The sequence below is a fragment of the Orbicella faveolata genome, unplaced genomic scaffold (genome assembly GCF_042242905.1).
Source record: "Orbicella faveolata isolate gen_17 unplaced genomic scaffold, um_ofav_v1 contig_2, whole genome shotgun sequence".
Taxonomy (NCBI): Eukaryota; Metazoa; Cnidaria; class Anthozoa; order Scleractinia; family Merulinidae; genus Orbicella; species Orbicella faveolata.
In genome coordinates this window covers 30,768,175-30,794,118 of record NW_028301547.1, presented here as the reverse complement: position 1 = coordinate 30,794,118, position 25,944 = coordinate 30,768,175, and the positions used below count along the sequence as shown (strand labels likewise).

Sequence of the window (25,944 nt, the reverse complement as noted above, 5' to 3'; positions counted from 1 at the left end):
AATTCAAATTAATACAAGTTAACTCCTACCTAGTAACTTTTCAAGTCCATGCACTTAATATTATTTATAATTCACACATCAATGGAGTGGAACCTTGGCTTACGGCCTCCCTGTTATTTATGGCCACTTTATTCTGGCCCAAACAAAAGCTCAGTCAGTCATTTTTGTATTTAAAGAACTCCTTTTACATGTAATACAACCACCCGGTTAATATGACCAGATTTTTGTGGCCCGCTGATGACCGTTTTATCAGGGTTCCACTGTGTCTCTGTTTAGCATAATTAATGATTGTATTTTCTGTCTAAATATTTAAATAAAGGAGAAGAGAATTTTAGCGATGATCCACAGTTACAGACAAGTGAAACATTCTTGTTGTTCACCTTTTGCATACTGGCACAGATGCAACTCATGCAGAACATATAGAGACCGTAAAAAACAGGTGCTATGTGGGAGTGCAGCAAGATGGGACCTTTCTACCAGGCCAGCTTGGAATGGGACTTGTCGAAGGTAATAGCTTCACAAAGAGCTATTGAGTTGTAATTTATGAAGACTAATTAATCCTCAATATGGAATAATCTTCTCAGAAAATGTGCATTATTTTCGTACAACAGTCCTCTGTTACAATGTTGCTACTAGTGCTCTTAACTCTGCTATTTTGACCCAGAATCTGATCATATTTCCTTGCATTTCTCTTGTATTTGAAAAGGTTATGACTTGATGGGATTTGAGCTTTCCAAACCAAGGCTGAGGTCAGAACTTGAAGCTGATTTAAAAAGGTGAGTGAGATATACCGGTTACAGCAGCATTTTCAATAAAAGCTGATTGTCAAATATTTTATTCCCAGCTGTTCTCAAATGTAATCACATGTTGGTAATTCTGTTGGCTGTTAATAAAAGAGCAATTCTGCACACTTGTTTGCTCCATGTCCGCCCATATGATCATCAACATTAGACTATTCTAAATGGTGAATTTTCTTTTATTACTGTATTATTTTATTAAATTTAATGCCTACTTTATGATCTAACTTTGCAGAATTTGTGAAGGAACAAGAAACAAAGATGGTAAGGACAATTTACAGTACTGTGCACCTTATCACTGTCACCTGATCAAGTTTTTGATCAATTTTTACTACTAGCAAACTGGAATCTTTTTAAACAACTATTTGATATCTTCCAGTGAAAGTGTAACATGTGTGATAGGTGCAGTTGTCAAGTTTCTCATTCTCACTCAGTCTGTTGTCAACTGCCTCCCTCACTTGTTGCATTGTGATTGGCTGCTCAACATTTATTTAACAAGATGGCCACCATGAAAAATCACCCCCTTCAAGATTTGTTGCTGCCAAAACGGTCAAGAATACTAAGTAAAAGGGGGGAATAATTGCAACTCCCCAGATAAGAATGGAGATACAAAAACTCATTTATAAACAGATGTCTTTCTAAACTAGTGCAGATTTTAAATTGTTTTTATCTTACTTTTATTCATGATTTCGATTGTAAACTTACTGGTATGTCTGCTGAGTCTGACTTTTTCAGTGAAGACTTCATTAATACATTCATTCATTCAAAATAAGACAGATGTCATCAGAGAGTTCTCAGAGATATGAAACCCTAACCCAAAGTTGTCAAAAAGTAATAAAAAGAACATTGTCAAGTAGCAACAGCGTGGTGGACAGTATTTGAGACATGTGCATGACCAAGAAAACAAGATGTAGTAGACTTGCTTTTGCCATAAAATATCTGACAATTATCTTTCCTGTTGTTTAGATGTACTTGTTGAACAGATAGCCAAATATAAGGAACAGTTTGTTCACGCTGTACAAGAGGTGGGCTTATATGTATTCTTCATTTACATGTATTCAGATCATAATGGGACACAGTTTTCCTGTGATGCTTGAACCTTGTTATTGAATAAATTACCTTGGCCCACATTAGGCTTCATTGTTACAGTAATCAAAATATCATTGTTGGAAATTGTTTGGATACTGTAGGTATGCTTGCAATAAAGGCTGGAGATGAGACGTTTATAACTATTTACAGGTCTAATAGTTACTTCAGATATACAATATATTAAATTTTTTACATTTCCTGTACAATATTTCATGATCTAAAGAGTTCAAACCAATATATTCAGTCTGCACAAACTCTTATTTATTTTTGTGATATAAAGATTATCTTTCAGTGGCTGAAGTGTTTTGTCAAAAAATGGTGAAACTTGCTTCAATGTTACTAATTTGGATTTAATTGTCTTTGGCTGCTCAGTTTATAGTAGGTTAATATTCAAATCAGTATTACAGACTTCTTGGAATTCATCAATTTTGGTGGTTCGTGATTGGTTTGTTTTCTTTCTCCGTATAGGCAGTCAAACTGGATCAAGCCTTATCATCTTATTTTGGAGATCCTCAAGAATTTATCAATGAAGGTAAAACTTACTGTTACATACTGTTGTATGCGTAAATAGAAGGGGAAAAATGTTTGATTGAATGCATTGTTTATGTCACTGAACATCAAGCACAGGATAACTGAATGACAGAGTTTGTGAACCAGGGCATTATGCTCAAAACCGAATTAATGCTGATTACTAACTTTTTATCCTAATGCAGATCTACTCAGTGTGAAACTGAGAATTGATATTTTAATTTACTTTCATTCGCAACGGTTCAAGTATTGTAAGAAATCTTGCTCTTACTGTATAACCAAATTCTTGGTGGAATCTGGACTCTGCTCATGCCTTCCCAAGGTCAATCTAAAAACTTTCCAAACCTTTAGTGATTTTTTTATGATTACAGTTCTTGGTAATGAGGACGAGAGAGGAACAGAACCTCTTCGCCTTTGTCCTAGATGCAAAACTGAACAAATGGTGCTCAAGAAAACTAAAGATGGCAGGTACGCTGAAGTTGTTAAAATAAGTATACAAATACTTATGGCTGATGTACATGTAGTGACTGCAAATATTTACAGTGATTTTCCAAGTTTTGTCATGAAACCATCAGTTTAGAGTGTTTTAATGACTTTTCTCTGCTGCTGCTGTTAGGTGCCAAGTTGACCTTCTTTTTGAAAGTAGTCACCTTGTCCACTTTTACTTTCTTCCAAACTTACTCACAGGGTTTCATTAAGGGCTGGGCACCAAGCAAATTGAGTGGCTGTGAGGATGGTTTTGTCTGCCGGGTTAGGCCATCTGGAAAAAAGTTTTTCTTGGAGAGGAGTTCAGTTCAAAACGTTTTGCCCGCCTGTGAAAACCAGTTGCCTTCCTACTGAAAACATTAATGAAACCCCTGTAGCTTCCCACCCAGGTTTGTAATATTTATAGTGCCTGACTTGTTAAAATGCAACAGCCTTGTTACGTTTTTCTTCTTTTGACTCTGCAGCTTCATGATAGGATGTCAAGGCTACCCAAGATGCCGTGCCAGTGCCTTCTTCCCTAAATTTGTGGTTGAGGCTGCAGTTCATGAGTCTGTGTGTCAGCGGTGTCAACCAGGAGATGTACATAAAATCAGTTTCAAATTCAAGAGAGGTTCTGTTCCACCCATGATGCCTTTAGAGTAAGTTTTGAAATTTGCATTGTTTAAAGGTGGATGGAGGATTTGTGTGATTCACCTGTGTTTGCTGCATGCCTGAGTAGCTTGAAACATCATGCAGAACATGTTGGCTTTGACCCATTTTCCTAATTTACTATGAAAATCCAGCATTTCCTCAAGGCAAGCTAGGTCTGTGTCATCAAAATTTTCCCAAATGCTTATGATGAAATAATTGTTAACCTTTAATGTTGAAAGCGTGACACTATGTTTTCTTTTTGCTAAAACATTCAGTTAAGTGCTTAAGAGCTTCTGCCTGAGAGACCGGGGCAGACTTGGAAATGAAGGTCGGCCGATTTCGCTTAAAATTGGTACACAAAGTGGTTATGTGGACTTATGTAATATGCTAAAGTTTCAGGTTCAACGACCTTCTTTTAGCCGAGTTCTGGATATCAGCCCTTCAGGGTTCCCCAGAGACAGATTTTTAGTGTAATTTTGGCCACTTTTCAATCTCTCTTTTAGCAACGTACAATTAATTTCAGACAAAACCAAAACCATATTTGTAATGCCCTATCCTTAAGCTTCAATGGATAAAAACATTAGCTCACGGAAATATTTCGTGAGCCTGTGGCTGTGATCGTAACTTGCTCCTATTTGAAGCATATGGGAAGTAACCGGAAATGGTCTGTTTTTCAGACCGCATATTTTCCATGCCCATGTTTTATATCGTGAAGTCTTAGTATCCCTGCAAAGTTCAGCCCTTAGTTTAGTAATACCAAGGGAAAAATACTAAGGTTGAGGATTTTTTACTAAGAAAAAACTTACGAGTAGATGACTAACCGGGCCACTTCCGGTTAAAGTTTCAACAAAGCGTGTCTGTAAAAATGAGCCATTTGATTTCGATTAATACCTTTCTTTTCTTCTAAGTTGTGAATTAGAGACTCTGATCATGAAGTTAATTTTAACTGTAAAGACTTACCGTTAATCAGAAATTTTCATGTGATTTTTTTAGGACCGATCAGATTTCGGTCTGGCGGCGGTTATAAATTTTGTGGAAGAAGTCTTGAAAATTACAGATAATGGAGTCGCTGGACTTCTTTGCTGAAGAAAAACAACTTATCAGTCACTCTAAATGCAGTCACAACGTCTCTCATGACACTACTTGAAAATCTCTTTGAACCTTAAGGAAATATTGAATATATTTAAAGCTAATTGTAAAATTAAATGCAGTCTCACTATCCCAGTCTATACGTAAGGTGTCTGGATAAATTCACTTACTATGAATACTTACTTGGCTACTGGTGTAGAGGCATGCCCCTTTCTTATAATCCCTTAAAAGTGAAGCAACATTTAAAACCTTAGCCCCGGCGATAAATTGATCGTGAGTGCGTCGTTGCGAGTAATGAAAATTCAGGTTGATTCATACCGTACGTGACGAGTTCACGACACGCCAACTTATCTGAAGTTTGCTGGCTATGATTGTCTTGAAATTCATTTTTTTCTTGTCTAGATTTGTCTCCTTGATACACAGAGAATGATTAGGTATAGAACTTGCATGAGAACCTGAAGAACGAATGGATATGTTACAGAATATTTATTCATACCCAGTCCCCCGGTGCAAACGGCCTTGGTATTATAAATTGAGGAAGTCCAAGATGGACCGTTTTCCCTGCCAAGTCGCTGAATGTCTGACTAAATTACCAGAAAATTACTCATTGGCACACTTTCCCTTTCTCTATCGGGATTTTCCTTTTGTTGCTTTCTCAGTGCACAGAGATCCAGACTAAGTTGGTGTACTGCATATATCCAAAGATAGGGCAGGGGAGGAGTAGATTTTCCTTCAAAGACTACTGCTTATAGCACCCTAGTTGTAGGATTGCTGGCCCTTAGCTCCGATTTCCATAATAAGAAGCGATAATCCCCAGAACGACCAGTATGCTTGTTGTAGGTGGTATGGTAAGTCGTCACAAAGTCCAGTGCGTCATGCGTGCTGGAGTTTAAATTGGTTATTGCTCTTCTTCCTTGGACAGGATGATAATCACCGGCTTTAATTTATACATCTGGGTGGAGAGAGACTGTGAAAGAAACTTGCCTTGCCCAGGACGACATGACAACGCCCTAGTAACCAGGAGCGCTCGATCCGGATTCCAGCCCGCTAACTATTAGGCCGCGATCGTGCTATGTGCTAGGCAGTTGCCAGTTGTGTATAGAATCCGAACGCGTTACTACGTTAAATGTTTACTTCAGTCTGTCGTAAATTGATAAAATGCAACCGTGAAATGAATATATGGCCAGCACGTGGACATCTTGCTGGCTGGATTGTTTATTTACAAGAAAAGAAACTATCTGCGATCAATTTAATTAAATTTACTAAATCAATTCAGTCTTTAAGCGAATTTGTTTCATTTGAGTGTGCTTGAAAGGCAGAGGAGCGAAAAAGTCTGGCTATTACAATTTAGTCTCCTGGAAAACTGAAAACATGATTATACAGTGTCCCGTTTGGAAAGAAGATGACGTATGCGGGACACGAGATAACAAGGCGCCAGAGCCTGATGTGACTCTCCCATTAGCGACGTTAGATCGAGATGTTGCCCACCTACTGGTCAAATTAAAGTGGGCACTGATGGTAATAGACTGGCCACGTCCCATAGAGTTGAAAATTTCCCTGAATGGAAGTTAAAATATGAATTTAAGAAGATTTCCCACGTCACCGCCGAAAATTCAACCGTTTGAGTGACCAAAGTGGGCCATGTCAGCACCCTTTCCATCAAGGAGAAAAAAGAAATTGAAGACATCAAAGAAGGCTACCGCTGACGTTTCAGATAGCATATTTCAGGCGTTCGGCATTGTAATACCTATTGCATCCATAAATATCCAAGGTTAGAGTGACTGCATGCATGTTCATCAGACATAAATTTATTTTGCACGTTCAAAGATTTTTTTACACGCCTTAATGTCTTTAATTCGTTCCGTTGGCTCAAGGATCGTTGTTCCATCATCATCTGCATGCACATTTGAACATAATATCTCTAACTTAAAGTTGTCTACCCACCCACAATTCAATTTCTAACATTTTCGACGCCATATTGGATGTTGTTTCACTTGAAAAGTCGAAAGGGCTTGGAGATGAATTAAGTAGTTTCACATGCCCAATATCAAATCACAGCGGAGATGCTTCGCGTGTCATGCTCAAACAACGTAATCTCCTGGCGAAAATAGGAAGTAATTTGGCCCTCTATTGTATCACGAGGCTTACTTACTTGCAATCTCTATCGTAACGCTGGTATTCTTATTTAGAATCGATACCAAAGAGGAGCTAGGACGGAAGCTTAAAGGAAAGCACCTCTGGGTGCGTCACAATTAAGTCGGAAATTTCGGTACCACTAGTCACACAGGGTATTTGTGATCTTCTGGCAGGGGAAAGGAGAAAAAAAATCACGGCTTAAAATTCTAATCATGGTGAATAGTCAGCTATGAAGGCACGTGACGTTAGAATGTCATAAATTTCAAAACATCCGTCATATTGAATCCACCGGTGTGGATTTCATGACTATTCCATGAAATCAAAATATCGTTTTTGTCGGGTATAACAAAATTAAAAGAGAAGAGAAAGGGCACTAAAGGAATTAAAAAGGTGCAAAAAAACTATGTTTGTCCCAAGAAACCATGACAACGTCAATAAAAAACAGAGAATCAGATGAGAAAAGTCAAACTTAGGGTAATTATGCCTGACAAAGCAAGGTGGCCATGGAAACAAGGCAGAGTCCCATAAATAAGGCTTTTTTTTTCTCAGCTTTTCTCACCTAACTTATACACTCAGTAAACAACTTGTTTCATTGTATTTTGATTACTTTTCTTCTTATCAACCTATAAAGTTTCCCCTCACCTTCCAGTCCCCTGGGTACAGGGTACAAATGCTACATAAAATTTAGTTTCAAATCCGTCAGTAGGAAAATTAATTTCTAGTTTATGGTTTGAAAATATATATTTCCTTTAAATAATTTACTTTAGGATCATTGATTGTTTGTTAATTGTGCAGCTGGTGTCTAAAAATCTCTCCTAAAAAGTAATTAAGACAGGAAGTGCGTGGTAAGTAATTTCTCTAAAAGTGTTTCGTAGTAAAAAGCCTCAACCTTAGTATTTTTTTCTTGGTATTACTAAACTAAGGGCTGAACTTTGCAGGGATACTAAGACTTCACGATATAAAACGTGGGCATGGAAAATATGCGGTCTGAAAAACAGGCCATTTCCGGTTGCTTCCCATATGCTTCAAATAGGACCAGGTTGTGATCACAGCCACAGGCTAACGAAACGTTCCCGTGAGCTAATGTTTTTACCCATAGAAGCCTAAGGATAGGGCATTACAAATATGGTTTTGGTTTTGTCTGAAATTAATTGTACGTTGTTAAAAGAGAGATTGAAAAGTGGCCAAAATTACACTAAAAATCTGCCTCTGGGGACCCCTGAAGGGCTGATATCCAGAACTCAGCTAAAAGAAGGTCATTAAACCTGAAACTTTAGCATATTACATAAGTCCACATAACCACTTTGTGTACCAGTTTTAAGCGAAATCGGCCGACCTTCATTTCCATCTCTGCCCCGGTCTCTCGAGCAGAAGCTCTTAAGACTCCAGCGAAACCATTGGCTTTGTTGAAGGGGACCCCTCGTGCATGAAGCTTGTTTTGTTGGCCGCTGATGATTGTATCATTCTTACTTTATAGATATACTGGCTGCGTTGGTGGATGTGATGATAGTCTAAGAGAGTTATTGGACCTGAAGGACTTAACAAGGCTGCCGTCAGAGTCAGGTAAAAAGCTCTATCCAGGAAATGTTCTTCTTCATTAAAAGAACTATTGTTTCACCAGATCAGTCGGAAATCCAGGTTCAATAAGGGTAGCGTTTTCTTCTGTTTGTAGCAAAACATAGGGAATGTCTGAAATTCGATAGCAAGTGCTCTGAGCATACACGCAGGGAGAATTTCGGAAACTTAATCAGTTTAAGGTGCTTCTTCTGTATCTGTTGTACTAAAGGTGTAAAATCATGGCTTAAGTCATTCGTTGGTGATAGAAGGATCATGTATTTGCCACTTCTTCTTGCTGTCATACTGTTAGCCGTTTTAACGCAGTAGTTCTTTTTTTGAATTCTTCAACATGCATTCGCCACTGATTCTTATATCTGGATACCTGACCAGGTGGTTCAAATTCAGCTGGAAGAGGGAGACAAACTTCTCAGCCCAGCAACAGAGGAAACAAACATACTTCAGGGCGTGGTCGAGGCATGCCCAGCAAGACCAGAGGGAGCGGCTCTAGATCAGCTGCAACATCTCAAGTTAGAAGACCTTCTGTTCCAAGGGGAGGTATTACCTCCAATCAATCCAATAGGAATGCAGGGCGTGGTTATACACCAGCTGGTCAGAGTTGGGGACTCAGCTCATCATTTTCGGGAGGTACTTCCTCATTTCATTTTCAATTAACGCCAAACTATAAATTAACGATCTACAGTTGCAACATGAGAAGAAGTCAAATCTTCTTCTAAATGTGTGTGCTCCCGTTTTTCTTTTCAGGTTTCAACCAATTTCCTTCAGGTAGCCACACTGGAGGGTAAGTTTTACAGAAATCTTCATTTGCTGCCAGCCCTCTGCTTTAATGCACCATTACCACTATACTGAGGTCATTTTTTCATCCTATTTTGTTAACTTTTACGACAGAGATGACAATGAGAACTGTGTGGTTTGTACCTGTGGGCAACCTGCAACAACATTAACTGTAAAGAAAGATGGACCTAACAAAGGTAAGTAACACGAACACTAGTTCCAGTAGCATATAGATATATGAAGTGGCTCGCAGGAACCCATAAAACAGTGAAAGTCTATCCCATGCTAGGAGAGATCAGTAGAAGTTAATCTTAAATGGCATACTGGTTCTGATTAGCGCCAGGTTCTTTGCATGGAGCAACATACAATGTTATTATTGTATGAATATTGCTACTCCATTTTGGCAAGATGTTAGTCTGTCAGATTATCCTGGCAGTTTGTCTGGTTGCCCTACAAATTTGTTGTTACTCATTTTATGGGCGAATCTTAACTGACGTCTTTGTTTACATTTTTCCTCATTAACATACGACTTTGCGCATAGAGGGCATCATGCTAGACACGATTTTACTAAGAAAACTTAAAGAGCTTGTGAAACTTAGTAAGTGGTGAAATTTTTGGCTCTTTGGGTGTATTATTCGAGGAGAGATTGACTTTCAAAAACATCAAAATTTCTGGATGGCAAAAGCGCTAATGAGCTCATACATTCTTTGTAAAATTTTGAGCTTTTAAACCCTCGTCGCACAAAAAGTATTCAATACATCGCGCTCAAATTCCTTGGGATAGTTAATCGTGCTGTGCCCTTTCAATATTCAGTATTAATCTCTTTGTGGCTCCATCAGAAACTGTATCGCTTATGGTAATGAGGCAAATGTTGTAAACAAAGATTCTCCTATACACCTGGGTAGAGAGAGGCACAGAGAGTAAATTGCATTGCTCAAGGAACACATTACAGCAAACCCAGTCAGTGGTCAAACCTGAAACTCTTTGCAAAGAGTGCGATGGTTAACCTTCAGTAAAACTGAAAGGGACGTCATGTATTTGTCGCATAAGAAGGTTACCTTGATCAGGGAAGAAATAACAGTGCTGGTTTGATTTTAATTATTTACATTCAGGTCGACCGTTTTATAAATGTCCAAACAGAGATAATGGCTGTGGATTTTTCTTGTGGGCTGATGACGATTCAGGGAGTTCATCGTCATTATTTGGCCAAACTGCGCCTCTAATGACATCCAATAACTTCAACAGGAATAATGCAGGTACATGATCACTGTTGGTTGGTCCAGAGTTTTTTGTGCGAATTGAAGCTTTTTTCTATAAAAAAATTACTATCAAATAAACATTTTACGATAACTGCAGAAATTCTCGCGCGCGCATTGGCTAATCTTCATCGTCAATATGCGGACAGACACATGAATTTATAATTTATGCGATGCGTCAACGAGCGAGAGCGGACAATTTGACAATCTGTTATCTAAAAAACAGATTGACGTCAGTTTTTCATACGTCTGTCCTGTTATTGACAATGAATTTCATCATAACATTGTCAAAGTAGTCTGCGGATCCACGAGGCGATAGCCTCGTGGATCCACAGCTGCTTTGACAATGTTATGACGAAATTCATCGTCAATAACAAGACAGACGCATGACGTCAATTTGTTAAGTTTAACCAAAGTGGATAACACGATGAGCTAACGGTTAGATTATCACACGTCTGATTTGGCAGTCTAGGTTTGAGTGCTGGCAGGGGTCAGGATATTGTGTTCTTGGTGAAGGCAATGTAAGTTCCCCTGTGTGTTACTCCCACAATTCATTCCCTCTACTAAGGTGAAAATGGAAAATGTCTGCTTTTGAAAGTGCTCTTGTGTCTACATTGGGATCTTCTACTAATAAGTAAACTTTTCCTTACTTTAGGATTCAACTCTGGAAGAAACACAACTTTTACTGGAGTCAGGTGAGATACGATTTTTGATTAGACCATTTATACACGGGAAGTCAACACAAAATCTGTTCTGTGTCGTTTTTTTCTTTTTTTCTCACAAACTGCCTCATAATGTTTCTTTCATTGCAGTGGATCAATGAGAACAGACAGCTCTAATCCCTCTTGTCGCTGTAGCGAACCAGCTGTAAGGTATTACATTACACACTTAATATCTTTAGTTGTAGCTTACAACTACATGCATATGCGAACGTTCTCTGTTATGAAATACTGATCAACACATCGCCAATTGGACTACTAGTAATAAAGTAAGTAGTCTGGATAATTTATAGCAATTTGGCACGACGACAGATTAAAAATAGAGGTTTAAAGAGATTTGAGCAACATTTTCTTAAGAAAGCTTTTACTCTATTTTCACAGCAGCCTCACAATCATGCAAGTCCATCCATTAGCTTGTTGTATTCAAGTACCAATACTTGCAAGACATAACCAAAACTAACTTTCATTAAATTTCTCAGCCGCACAGTTTCCAAGGAAGGACCGAACAAGGGCCGGCCATTTTACTGTTGTGCTAAGCCGAGAGGGCAGGGTTGCGATTTCTTTGAATGGGGGGACACGTCATCAGGTGGCAGTAACGCATTCCAAACAGGACGATCAGCACCAACAAACAGTGGAGCGACAAAGAAAAGAAAGTGCGGCCTTTGCCACCAGGAAGGTAGGGATTTCTTTAATTTTGTTCAAAGAATTTTGCCTCTGCTCCAAACACAGTGCTTGATTGGTAATAAAGAATTTCTGGCAACCTCAACAGTGGTAACTTTGTGAAAGTTAGAGTGGAAAGACTTGAAAGTGCCTGAACTTCATTTATCTTATAAAAGCAATGAAGAGGCAAAGTGTATTAGCAAACAAAAGCTGTTGCTTCAGTATTTTTTTCCTTATTTGCAGGTCACACCAAGAGGACCTGCCCCATGAACAGATAACACACAGCCGGAGTAGATATTCTGTCGCTAATAATATTGATCTGTTAACGCACAATGCAAATAAATTCTTTTACATCTCATGTCTCTGACATGTGGGATGCCTCGATGAGTTCTTAGAACATTTCAGCTGTGGCTCAAAGCTTGATTCCACGTTTTACATCTTACTTTTATTACAATGTACATCCTGTAACTTCATGAAAGCACCAAGGACACTTATCAAATATGCATTATGCTTCAATGTACTTGCATTTCAATTATTTTAATGAAAACCATGTCTTATTGAACAATGAAAAAATGAGACGTACAAACTGGAGTATTCTTTTGTCTAGGATGAAAAATAAGTCGAGAATTCGGTTTATTGCTGATGCAGGTTAACCAGCAATCTGTAGGTACTAATAACACCTCGACGATGTTCCAATCTTACCTTAGGGACGAGGATTTTATGGCGAGCAAGCTCTATTTATGTCAGTCATGTGTCACGGTTGTATTAAAATGACATTCCTTTTTTTGGCAGATCCAAATAATGCAGGTCTGATTGTTTTACCCAATGGCTCCCATCTAAATGTTCACTTGACACTGATGATTTAGTACTTAGCACGGTCAGACTTTACCCTGATCTTGGGCTTGTCGAGCCAATCTTTGTACCTTTAGATGGTTCGCAAAACTGGGACTGAGTCAACTGTACTCGTCAAACTCTGTCACTCTACTGTGACTGAAATAGATAAGAGTAAGTTTGTCGCACTTGATCTGTTTTTGTTTTTGCAACTGTCAAATTTTAGGTTTATAAATGCGGAGGTCTCCAGCTCTTAAAATTATACGTATTGTAACAACCTCAGTTTCTGGATTAATAGTGATTGTTAATCTTGAGATGTACTCTCAGTCGTAGTTACTCCTGATCATAGGGGTGTACATTTGAGATAAACTTCGGATCAACTTTGACGAATACATCTTCCAACGACTTTCGCATGCGCAACGTAGAATTTCGAGAAATCATTTGGTTGCTACTTACATCCTACACAAATGCAGAGATCTCAATTAGAATGCATAACATTCCGAAAAGTAGCTACTTTTTCGCGCGAAATGGAGTTCTAACCCGCTACCTTTAACATGGAAGCAAAATGTTTCTAAAACACATTTTTGTTCGCAACGTTTATTGTTATTTGGTTATGAATCGGAATACACTGCAAAACGAAGTTACACAAAGATACGCCAGCAATTAATAATTCTGAAAACCATTAAAATTATAATACTTGAAAAAATGTTTGAAAAAAAAACCGAACGTTTTCGACATTATGTGATTGTCATCTTCAATATAATGTCAAACACGTTTGGTTTTTTGCTTTTTTAGTCTGCTAAACATGTTTAGCCTTGTAAAAATTTTTAATCGCAAGTAGATATTATGGACATCACAATACTTCTACATCATGTTTAAAAAGACCAGTTAAATAACAAAAAACCCAAAGGTTAATGTCTCTAGATAAACTGTTGGTGGTGATATCATTTACGAAGTCACTCTTGCGGCAGTCGTGGGATTACAATTTTGTCTTATATTTCGCAGTGTGTCTATGATAGCGTGTCGAATGTGTCTCATCTTCCAGCAGTAAATAACAGGATTCAGAGAGGAATTAAAGAACAACAGGGTCAGTGAGTATAACCACAGACCTTCTAAAGCGGTACTTGGCGCAGAGATCAAACTGGCAACTAGATAATAATAATTTGGCAAACTACAAACTAAAAACACAAGATATACGTAGAATGTACTGACGGCAGATTTTCTCTGCCTCGCAACACTTTCCATTTGGTTATTCTGTGCTACCTGTATTTGCTGGACTTGCATTTGTTTTGCGTGGCGTTGTACAGTGAAATAAATTTTGCAGTAAACAGTTGCTGTAATAATATAGCAAAAACTCATAATGATAATGGTGACGAGCATGGCGATTTCATTTGAGGCCCAAAGCCAAATTGATGTAAGAAATGCACTAAAAACCCAAATTGAGATCACCACAGCAACAACACGCTTGTGAGTCACAAGTTCGTGATATCTAAGATGAAGATGAATAGCCAAGAATCTGTCGACACTTATGGCCAAAACACTAAAGAACGAAGAGTAAATAAATACGTACGAGGCTTCGTGAAGCAGGGTGCTGGTGGAATTAGCAGGACTGACCATCCGTGGGATATACAAAGGTTGGGTCAGCAAACCAACACAAAGATCAGAAACAGCAAGACTCAGGAGCAATGTTTTCAAAGGCTTTGGTACCAACGTAGTTTTCCTCATCGCGTGTATTGTTAAAATGTTCAACATGATGGCGGTGTAGGCTGAGAAAGCGTTGAACACACAGTTAACGATGACCGATGAGTAGAGTGGGTTAGTTTCGTTCATTGTACAGCTTGAACTTTGAAAAATGAGCGCTGAGCAATGTTACAGTGAAGTTGTACCGTGGGCTGAGTTGTAGACGAGACGGTTTGATCAAAAAATGATGTGCTGTGTGATGCTACTTCCGGTCTAGGATTGAATGATATATACGGGTACTAAACTGGCATCTGTTTTAACGTAAGAAAAAACAACAACAACAAAAAAAACACTTTTCTGTTCATTTTGCGCAACACTATGACGGGAAAACGAAGATATCTATAGTAAAGTAATGAATGATACTGAACCTAAGGTATAGTTTAGATGTTCAAGTAGAGAATTTTGCGTTTTCCATAAAAGTTGTACGTTAAAGAAATGTGCTGAATTTGAATTTTCATAACAACGAACGTCACAAAGCTAGCTTCGCACGCTCTTCTCATTTCTGAAATCTGACTAAGTTCCCTTTTACCCAAAGCAGAAATTGCAATTACCAATCGTTTTGAACTTGAAGAAGTTAAACCAATATATTAAAATGGAAAATATCTGAAAGTAAGTCTTCATACAAAACCAAATGACTTTTCTAAACAAGCATCCTAATGATGCTCAGCTGGTGACTTGTTTACTTGTTTCACAAATAAACTTCCCTAACGTTATTCCAGTTTAGCTCAAAAACTGTTTTTGTCTTCTGCTCATCTCTTAATTTATTTTATAATACAAATTGATTATTTCTGCAAGAGAAACTATTTGTTCTTAAAGAAGAACGTGATGAGTAAAGTTCCTTGTTAGTTAATTAAACCTTTCGTGTCGTGTTTCTGTGACAACCTCAGTTGTCTGGGACCTGTCCATTGGTAAATTGCCTCCTTCGAATAGAGTTTTACGGGTCAGAAGTTCATACTATGAGTTAGTTATGGGTGCGTGTATACCTATTAATTAGGAAAACAAGAATTTCGTGCCAAAATGAAAATTATACAAGTTAGAAATTCAGCTGCCCTTTTATTTGCTCATTTCTCGTTCGTGTTTTCCGTATTTTACGAATATTTATATTTGCAAGGGGCGTTCACTTTTGTAAGAAATTGCAAATTGCAATAAAAACGTCGTTTACATTGTCGGTAAGTTTGATTGCCTTATTTAAAACAGGGGAAAAACGCATTTTACACGCAGACCATTTAGTCGCTCGTTTATTACACGCATTCTAATGAAGCTGAGATGGCCAAATATTTCGTTTTAGCCTAACGGAGCAGGCTACGCCGGTTATTTCAATTTTAGTGCAAAAATACTGAATTAATTATTTGAAGCTTTAACATAATTGTAGAGCTGCTTTTCGTGACAGGAGTAAATGCCTCATAAAACGTAAAGATGTTTTGTGTTTGTTTGCTTCTACCTGTCATGTCAAACAATAGTCACGGAACATCTGAAAATAAACTGCTTTAAGAAGAGTTATGCGGTTAAACACCAAAAGTTCGACTAAATTATGATATGATAGCCCTTCGTTCATTTATGCTTTATGAAGAAACTGGGAATTAAACACGATGCGATTACCAAATCTCTTCCAGTCTTGTCTATTCAGTTGCGTGCGAAAATTTCACCGTAACTGTAGTTTCCCTCTTCCACAGATCAGACAGGTGCGTGGATAATTGAAGATCTTTTGATATACTTTTATAACCCTGAAATTCTCAGGACGGTCAACAAAACAAATGCACAACAACGTGTTTGTAGACCCAGATAATACATGCTTGATTGTTAACCTTTAATAGCTTTTAATATATATTTTATTTTAAGAAGTTTTTACAAAGGATCCACGTCCTTAAACTCCCTCTCAGGGTGTCTTTTATTAATCCCTGAATAAAGTCTTGTATGTATAGTGACTATGTATTGTTTTATCCAATGGCTCCCATCTAATGTTTCTCTTTACTAATTACTCACTGATGATTTAGTACTTTTTACAGTCAGACGTCCTATCTAGATGAACTGTTGCTGGCGATATATCATTTATTAAGTTACACTTTACGCAGTCCCGGGATTACAATTTTGTTTAGTTTTGACTTGGAAATATTTGTCGCAGTGTGTCTATGATAGCGTGGCGAATGTGTCTCATCTTCCAGCAGTAAATAACAGGATTCAGAGACGAATTAAGGAATGTTAGTGTCCCTGCGTATAGCAACAGATCAGTTAAAGCGGAGCTCTGAGGAGAAATCACACTGAGCTGGCAACCAGAGCGCAATAGGTTGGCAAACAACAAACTAAAAACACGAGAAATACGTAGAATGTACTGACAGCAGATTTTCTCTGCCTCGCAGCACTTTCCATTTGGCTCTTCTGTATGTGCTACTTGTATTTGTTGGGCTTGCATTTGTTTTTTGTGGCGTCGTACAGTGAAATATATTTTGCAATAAGCAATTCCTGTAATAATGAAACAGACCCCGAAAATAATGACAACTGTGACATCGTTTTCATTTTTTGAACTCAAAAACAAAGATAATGGCCCATAAAGTACACTCAAAGTCCAAAATGCGATGACCACAGCAGAAACTCGCTTGTGAGTCACAAGTTCCTGATATCTGAGATGAAGGTGACGGCCAAGACTCTGTCAACACTTATGGCCACAACACTAAAGAATGACGCAACAGTGAATATAATTTGGCCGACGTTAAACGTAATGTGTGTGAAATAAGTAGGATTTACCATCCTTACGATGAACAAAGGTTGAGGGAGTAAACCAACACCAAAATCAGAAACAGCAAGACTCAGGAGTAATGTTTTCAAAGGCTTTGGTAACGACGAAGTTTTCCGCATCGCATAGATTGTTAAAATGTTCAACATGATGGCGGTGTAGGCTGAGAAAGGGTTGAACATACAATTAACGATTACCGATGAGTAGAGTGGGTGAGCTTCATTTATTATACAGCTTTGAAAAAGAGCGCTAAGCGATGTTATGTACGATGAAATTGTACCGTATGCTAATAGGCTGGCCAAGTTACTGAGCAAGAGATAGCTAGGTGAATATTGAAAGATGTATGGTTGGTTTGAGTGCTTTATTACGACTTACCGTCACAGAAAGCGAATAATATTAAAGCTGGCATATCTGTTTTCATGTAAAAATAAATATCAGTTGAAACCAGGTAATCTTTGGCATTCTTGTTTAAATTAATGAGTCAATTTTCGTTTTACGAAAACGAAGATTTTAGTAAAATGATATGTGCTTTTCAAGGTTTATTGGAAAAATTGAAAGTCTGGTTTTGCGTTTCTCATTAAAATGGAAGTTAGCAAAAGGTGTTGAATTTTAATTTTAATTTTCATAACAACGAGGCGAACTGTTTGTGTAAGTCAACTCGCCACCATTATCCCAAGTTCGTACAAAAATAATTTTCAACACTTTTTATTCTTTTTGCCTACCCCTCATTCCCTAAGTTTTATCATGATACAAATGAACGCTTCCTGCGAGACAAGTCATTTTTGTAAAAAGCATTTCGTGATGAGTAAAGTTCGTTTTTCATTAGTTCATCATGTTTTTATGCGCCATATGTTTTTGTGACAGCCTTTGTTGTCTGTGACCAGTCCTTTTGAAACCTGATTAGCTGCTTTGACTGGGGTTTGACGCATGAAGACAGATGAGTCGGTATTATTTAGCCAGCAGGAGTTACGAATAGACACAAAAAGTAAACAAGGAAAAACAGCAAACAAGCAAATTCCCTGCGGAAATTGGAATCGAACCTTACCAATTTAGACGCTCTTAGAAAAACTTTCCAAGCATATTTTCGCGCCAAATAGAGATTATTGTGATCATAATTTCCAAATATTTTTTCGGAAGACGCGAAATCTTTTCAAAGTTGGGAAATATCACTCGGATATTCCCCAATATTCAGTCACATCATGAGTTTAGACCAATCACCTGCAAGCGAAAATATTTGATGGATTATAATGCATGACAACGTCGAAAATGTCATTAGTATGCGAAACATTCTAAAACATAAAAGGAAAATATTTCTTAAACACATTTAGGGGGACATTACCCTTTTGCAACGTTTATTTTATTTGGTTACGAATTTAGAGGAAGAAACGAAGAAAAAAAGATGAGCCAGCTATAAATTATTCTTAGAAACATAAGCTGGTTATAATCTTTTTACATATCATCTGTGCAAACATACTATAGTTCAATTGATGAACTTACAATATGGAAATTATCTTTACTGACTTCCTCATTAATTTGTATTGCTAATCGTATGAATGCGAGTGGAATTAAGGATTTACACTACAACTGATATTTCAAAATTCTCTCAAAAGTGCACGAGCCTTTAGGCGAGTGTGATTTGAAAGAATTTTAAAATATCACGAGTAGTGTAAATCCTCAATTGCTCGAGCTCATTTATTATACAAGTGGGAAATTGCGAACGAGCGCGCGTTAATTTGGCCTGCTCTCAGCCGATCACAATGAGCTAATTTTCTCAGTTATATAATACATTGTGAAATTAGCTCGGATAACAGGTTGCTCTGCAGTACAATATCCTCCCTAAGATGGTAAGAGAAGAGAAGAGAAGAGAAGAGAAGAGAAGAGAAGAGAAGTGAAGAGGAGAGAAGAAAAGAGAAGAGAAGAGAAGAGAAGAAAAGAGAAGAGAAGAGAATAGAAGAGAAGAGAAGAGAAGAAAAGAAAAGAAAAGAAAAGAAAAGAGAAGAGAAGAAAAGAGAAGAGAAGAGAAGAGAAGAAAATAGAAGAGAAGAGGAGAGAAGAGAAGAGAAGAGAAAAGAAGAGCCTTTTCTTTAAGTCCCATCATCAGGACCTTTAATGAAAGGTAGAAACAAGAAGTACATATTATATATAAACACAGAAGCCGCTACGTCCTGCTGCTCACTATACAAGATCTTCGCGTCTTACTCGTAATTTATATTTTGCAAACTCGTTCATTGATGTTTTGCAAACTCGTTCCATGGCCCTGGAGTAGTTTCATATAGATTTTTCCTTTCACGGTCGTCTCCAATCGGTGTTTCTCAGTAATTCTGGTTCTTTCGTGTATGCCGGTGTAACATCAGTTCAAATACAACGTACTGATGTTCAAATGCAGCTAGTGTGTCTTACAGTTACGAATAAGCGAGTAACTGATTTACATACAGTACTCCGCTACAATTGCGCCTGGTGATTTGCTGATTGATAAGACTTCCGATTACGAGTGAGCGAGTGACTGATTTGCATACAGTACTCCGCTACAATCATCATCATCATCATCATCATCATCATCATCATCATCATTATCTCGACAACAATTCAAAACCGTTGCGTAGGCAATATTTCATTTTTTTGTAATTTAGATGTCATTTGCATTCTTTTAAGTTTATTTTTTCACACGCCTATGGTATTTTAGTTTCTAAATTTTTTCACTCTTTTGGTATTTACTTCTTTTCGCACAGAAACATATTTTATTCGTTAAAGACCATAGACTGATGGCCCGAAAAGTTCCAGGACTTTCGAGAAACAGACCCCTGACTACAGTAAGTTAACCTGGCTTCAGCCTGCGATCCAATAGAAAACCAGTACCTGGGCAGCGGCCAGCTTCTTAAAAAAACGTGTGCCAGACAAGCTTTAAACCTGAGCCCGCGATATCGTCACGTGATACTGGTGAGCGGATACTTTGTTTTGACAGTTGTCAATAGACCATAACATGGATTTCTAATATCAAAGATGTAGCTGTAAACCAAGGCTGCATGTTTCGGTCAACCTGCCAGAGTATGGCCGCCATGTTGCGCCTGCGTCGTCGTCTTACGTAGGCGCCCATGCATGAGCAAACCGCTAGCCATGATGACCATGAAAAAAAAAGCGATTCACGGTTTCCTATGAGTATGGTGCTCCGCTTGCTGGCCCTTCGTGCCGCCGGAGCCCTGCTATAAAGTTACTCTAACAGCAGTGCCATTTTGTTCGATCATTGTCCAGTTTCAATTTTGTTCAGTTTTGTCTTAGAAATATGCCTCGCAATGTGTTTATGATAGCGCGTCGAATGTGTCTCATCTTCCAGCAGTAAATAACAGGATTCAGAGAGGAATTGAGGAAAAAGAGGGTCAGTGAGTAAAAAAGCAAGCCATTTAAAGATGAACTTTGCGGACATATCAAACGGGCGACCCGAGCGCAAAAAAAGTCTGGCAAACAACAAACTAAAAACATGAGATATACGTATAAAGTATTGACAGCAGACTTTCTCTGCCATGCAGCACTTTCTATTTGGCTGTTCTGTGCTACCTGTATCTGTTGGCAATGAATTTGGTCTGAATGGCGTCGTACAGTAAAATAAATTCTGCAATAAATAATTCCCGTAATAATATAGCCAACACTTTGGGTGATGAGGTCGACGAGCAGGATGCCATCAAGGGGGATCCAAAACCCGATTGATGTAAGAAAAGCGCTAAAAACCCAAATTGAGATCACCACAGCTACAACACGCTTGTGAGTCACAAGTTCCTGATATCTGAGATGAAGATGAACGGCCAGGAACCTGTCGACACTTATGGCCACAACACTAAAGAATGAAGCACTAACAAATAAAGGTGAGATCATGTTAAACGCGGTGTTTGTGAAATAGGCAGGATTGGCCATTACAGCGATGTACGAAGGTTGAATCAGTAAACCAACACCAAGATCAGAAACAGCAAGACTCAGGAGCAGTGTTCTCAAAGGCTTTGGCAACGACGAAGTTTCTATCATCGCGTGTATTGTTAAAATGTTCAACATGATGGCGGTGTAGGCTGAGAAAGCGTTGAACACACAGTTAACGACGTACGTTGAGTAAAGTGGGTCAGCTTCGTTCATTTTACAACTTGAACTTTGAAAAAGAGCACCGAGCAATGTTTTAGTGAACTTGTAGCATGGACTGAGTTGAACATGAGATGGTTTGATCGTAAACGATGCAATGTTGGTTTAAGTCCTTTATTAACAAAACAATTCCCGCCTAATGAATACGGGTAATAAACAAATATCTATTTTCATGCAAAAATAAATGTCAGTATAAAACAGGTAAGCGATTGACATTTTTGTTTAACCTAATAACTTAATTTTCGTTTTGTGCATCGCTATTGCCAAGAAAACGAAAATAGCTAGTAAAGTGATAAGTAATACTCAACTTAAGGTATATTTTAGACGTTCAAGTGGAAAAATGGAGAGTCTAACTTTGCATTTCCCATAAAAATGTGAGTTACAAAAAGATGTTGATTATGAACTTGAATTTCCATAACAACAAATGTCATGATTCTTCACCAAGTTTACTTTCGCCTGAAGCAGAAAAAAGATTTTTGTATATAGTTGCATTTCACAGAGAGAAATGTTAAATTTCAATAGACCTTATTACGGTTTTGGAAGCCATCTTAATGGGTAGACAACACGCGTCAGATTTACAGTGTTTGAGAGCGAATCCGATGTAAAATAATTTCTGAACAATTCATGAATAGCAAACTTAAGATACTGGGCAAAGAATTGCATTCACCAAATTTGAGATATGTAGCTATGGTAAAAAAACGCCAACTCCGTTTTTAATTTTATTAAATTTGTTTTTGCAAGTTCGCAGGAAAAAAATATTATAGACAAATGATTGGAAAAGTGACACTGAACGTGACTGGGCGCTGCTACACCCTCAAATTGTTTTGTTTGTTTTGTGAGATAAATGTGCGGGTGTTTACATGTACAGTTATTTTGAGGCTACAGTGTTTCCATTTAACACGTAAGATAGCTTACAGATTAATAGATTAGCCTAATTTTATTTTTTCAAAGAGTAATGCTGTTTCAACAGCACAGCATCAAATGATTCGTTCAATAACAAGAGTCGTCAGACTTCTAGGCTGCAAATTTGTTGAACCTGTCTATCTGAAAATTAATTAACTGCTTTCAAACGCGAGTTTTAGTGATGCGGGCAGAAGGTTGGACCAAATTACAGGCTATAAATTAAGTGCAGTTCAAGGATGAAGGCAAGTTTTTAAAAGAGAAAAACACAATACAATTTGCGTGCGAATATTTTACCTCAACCATGTCTAGTTTCTCCTTACAGATCAAACAATGCTAATCTGACAGGTGCAGAGAAAAAGATACTTAATTGATGTAACACCAAGTTCTCAGAAGTATCATTACAAGAAATGTGCGGCAATCAGCCGGGAGAAAGTTTGGAATTCGAGTTAGTAACTTTTCATGGATTTGAATAAATGGTGAAATATAATTAGCTTTTTATTTTAGAGATGCAGGTAAGGCGAAGAACATAAGAAAACGTCTTTACTTTTCCTTGCGTGAATATGTAGCTGTATATTTATTCAAGGCATTTAAACTACACAGGGCACACTGTTGTTAATTCATTAAGTTAGAAACCTGTCGCGTTCAGTATCATGTTCGAGTCCGAATATACTGCTCTATAATGGATTAGGGCGTTTCTTATTTTTGCGCAAAAAGCCGATAGAACCTTGATATATCTATAGACGCACTACTGAGTTTTTAAAAATGTACATGTTGTAGCAGCAAGTACTCTGCTGTCGCAAAAACGTGTTGTGAAAATGTTATATATATGGAAAAAAGCGATGGGAGTCTAAGAAATGCAATTGTTGCCAAAATCGAGGTAAACAGGTAACGGAAGAACTTTATGTCGAAAAAGCCTACTTGCAAATTAGCTTTTTCTTCAATATCGCCGGGTGAAACATAATTAGTGAAATAGAAAATGTCTTGCATGATTAACGTGAATGCAAACATGACATTTTCCGTTTTGTAAATTGTGAATTCTGGAAACTCAGAAAGCTGCATACCAGCTGCAGTCAAGCACGACGAGTTTATAGAGGAGGTTTTTACTTGTAACAACAAACAAAGAAATTCCACATGAGAATATATCCCGGGAATATATCGTAGTAGTTTGTATGTTATATCTCAAAACTGCCGTTATATAAACAATAGCCTCCATTTGACGCGAAAATATGCTAGGATATTTGTCCCCGGACATCATCTGTTTCGAGAAGCGAACAGTTTTCCGAGAGCGTAGCTCGAGGAAAACTGCGAGCTTCGAACAAGTGAAAATCTAAGTCCAAGAATTTCACGAAAACGTTTTGTGTCCATAACCGTTTTCTCGTCCGAGTTTGCGGGTGGTAAGACCAGACCGGCAGACTGTACTAGGCACGAGAAAGCAAATAGGGGAAGCACGAGTGGGAATTCCTTTCTAACAACCTCCCTCTCTCTCCCCATTTGAGGCGCAGTTTGTTCCAGCCCGTGATTGGTATGTTTCGGTTTCCGACCACCTCGGGTTCTTTTTCGTAACTGAGTGAATAAAAGTGTCTCTGATATAGAAAATTAATTTATCATATGGCTAGCTCCGTGAGCGGGCAAGATGAATCAAATCCTGCGCTGTGATTGGCTACCCAAGCGCGCAAGATGGAGCTATCTTGCCTGCTCGGGACTACCCGCCGTGTCCCGCAAGAAAAATTTCCCCTAAAGCCATATAATAAATCCTTTATTGACCAAGCTTGTTTAATCAAGATGGCTGGATATTGGCCTCGTTCTATTTTTGCGAGTTTATGGACCGAGACGGAGTCAAGGTCCATAAACACGTTAAAAAAAAGAACTTGGCCAATATCCTACCATCTTGACCTCACACTTTATCAATAACCCATACTTATAAATAATAAAGCTTGAAATTAGAGTAATAATGATGCGAGTTAACTGATCATAAACACGAAGCAGCGGTAAGCAACCCGCTCCTTGAGCGAAAATATAACACCAGCTTGTCATTGTTGTGTTGGTTCCACCATTTATTGGAAAAAACAAAAATTTCCAAGTTTCAAAATGAGTGTGTTTTGAAATGTAAATAAAACTGAAAACAGGCGATGGTGAAAGAATTAATGAATGAAAGTGTCAGAAAGAGTATGCCATACATCAACAATTTTTTTTGCAACCATCTTAGTTTAATCAAAGACCTAGACAAAGAAAAAAACGCGATGATCTCTCATGTCCTGATATTAGGAAGCTTAATAAACCACGACGGTGACGCCGAGGACAACGTCTATCAAAAAATCATTTTGTAGTTTATCTCCGAATCTCTCGGTACCTAAAGTCATTTACTTTGTTTATCACTGTCAAAGCTATCCCGAAACTGAATCTGGGACACATCGATAAATTCGAAATAAAAATTTAAAAAATTAGCCGTCGTGGTTCATGTTCTCCAGACAACGCAGAATTAGGTCATTTCACGTTGTTAGGGAGCTTAAGCAACCACGACAACGACGCCGAGGAAGACGCCAAGTAAAAAATGAATTTATATTTTATTTTATTTTATATTTTGTTTAGATCTGTTCGGTACACTAATGGCTCTAAAAACGTGCTAAAGCTAAACACCCAACGACGGCGTTCAATTCCAGTGGAAATATCAGAAATTAGCCGTCTTCGTCCACGTTCCGTAGACGACGCAGAACTTGGTCATTTCCATTTTCCGTTGTTGTTCTGGAGAGGACGGCAAAGAAATGTACGAAGAATTATAACGTACGTGTACAGCCATTGTTCTCCTCATTAAGGTGGCCAAACACAGTTTTGGCGCGCGCTTTTGCTTATGCAATTCAGCGCGCGCACAAGTATTGCAAAAAACAAACATGCCGTCAATAGAGCGATCAATTTACTCAATACTCGCCTTAACTGTGCTATTTTTCTCTATAATTGAACGCAGTGTATTGATGGCTTTAGTCTTTTATTACAAAGATATGTTAGAAAAGGTAGCGATGCAAAGAACCCAGCAATTCTCAGCTTTTTCTTTGTTACCGAAAGAACCCAGTTAAATGCAGCGCATGCGTAGTAAGTCAAAAAATTGCGATTGAATGAAAAATTGCACTCTCGGTCTCTCGGAAATACGCCTATTTCACGAGAACCGCTGATTAGAATTTCACGAAAGTTTGCAAGAGAATACTTTAGGAAATAAGTAACTGGAGTATTGAAAATAATTGAAGTTTAACAAAGGAAATTTGAGATATTCCAGTGAACCTTCAACAAGGGATAATTAAAGATCTCTCTGTTAAATTATTAGCAAAATGGTGTCAACTTGTGAGAATCGTTACAAGCTTGTTGCATGCAAATTATAAAGAAAATCTAATGACTAGTTTTTCTACAAATAAACAAAACCGATTTTAAAGGCCTGTTTATATTTATTCATGTTGCCATGGCAACGGCACATACGTCAGCTTAACCATCAAAAAACCAAAGTTTGTGTTGTTAACTTGCTGCCATTTTTGGCGACCGAGGGATCAAGGGTTTTGGAGAAAAAGGTGAATGAAACACAGGTATCAAAACTGTGTTCAGCCACCTTAAACTTTTTGTTTAGCGACGTTGCCGTTGCCGTTGCCGTCGTGGTTTTCTTAAGCTCCCTAATATACGTGTTTCCCTAGACAATAGCCTCAGTTTTCAGAATAAAACCTAAGGATAAAAAACGACGTTTCGATCTCTCTGAGATCATTTTCAAGTTGTAAAAAAAGCGAATGAAATATACATATATAAGTACAAATTAGGGCGTGAGAACGGTCCAACGATAAAATATGTTAATACAAGCGCTAAAATGTAAGTGTTAAAATAATGAATATAGTACAAAAATA

At 37.9% G+C, this 25,944-nt stretch overlaps 3 protein-coding genes across 4 annotated transcripts in view; 1 reads left to right on the top strand and 2 right to left on the bottom strand.

The window, feature by feature from the left end:
- LOC110051589 (DNA topoisomerase 3-alpha-like) overlaps positions 1–12,097 on the top strand; it is an 80,366-nt gene extending 68,269 nt beyond the window's left edge. The window contains exons 22-37 of the mRNA XM_089288630.1: positions 400–507; positions 707–776; positions 1,033–1,061; positions 1,764–1,822; positions 2,355–2,418; positions 2,786–2,882; positions 3,365–3,538; positions 8,233–8,318; positions 8,703–8,957; positions 9,075–9,111; positions 9,219–9,301; positions 10,217–10,360; positions 11,016–11,055; positions 11,173–11,232; positions 11,559–11,755; positions 11,983–12,097. Of these exons, the coding sequence (XP_089144756.1) occupies positions 400–507; positions 707–776; positions 1,033–1,061; positions 1,764–1,822; positions 2,355–2,418; positions 2,786–2,882; positions 3,365–3,538; positions 8,233–8,318; positions 8,703–8,957; positions 9,075–9,111; positions 9,219–9,301; positions 10,217–10,360; positions 11,016–11,055; positions 11,173–11,232; positions 11,559–11,755; positions 11,983–12,017 (1,538 nt within the window). The 3' untranslated portion in view covers positions 12,018–12,097. The remainder of the gene's footprint in view (positions 1–399; positions 508–706; positions 777–1,032; positions 1,062–1,763; positions 1,823–2,354; positions 2,419–2,785; positions 2,883–3,364; positions 3,539–8,232; positions 8,319–8,702; positions 8,958–9,074; positions 9,112–9,218; positions 9,302–10,216; positions 10,361–11,015; positions 11,056–11,172; positions 11,233–11,558; positions 11,756–11,982) is intronic.
- The window catches only part of LOC149112819 (adenosine receptor A2a-like), a 45,439-nt gene extending 30,912 nt beyond the window's left edge, over positions 1–14,527 (bottom strand). The window contains exon 1 of one of the 2 annotated variants that reach the window (XM_089288633.1): positions 13,775–14,527. In XM_089288633.1, the coding sequence (XP_089144759.1) occupies positions 13,775–14,400 (626 nt within the window). In that variant the 5' untranslated portion in view covers positions 14,401–14,527. Of the gene's footprint in view, positions 1–13,151 lie in introns of those variants that run through there. The other variant, XM_089288632.1, reaches the window with a different exon arrangement.
- A 5,051-nt stretch (positions 14,528–19,578) lies between these two features.
- Positions 19,579–21,273, bottom strand: LOC149112818 (beta-4C adrenergic receptor-like). The gene has a single exon (XM_089288636.1). The coding sequence runs from the start codon at positions 21,158–21,160 to the stop codon at positions 20,303–20,305; it is 858 nt and encodes a 285-aa protein (XP_089144762.1). The 5' UTR covers positions 21,161–21,273; the 3' UTR covers positions 19,579–20,302.
- Positions 21,274–25,944: the final 4,671 nt, after the last annotated feature.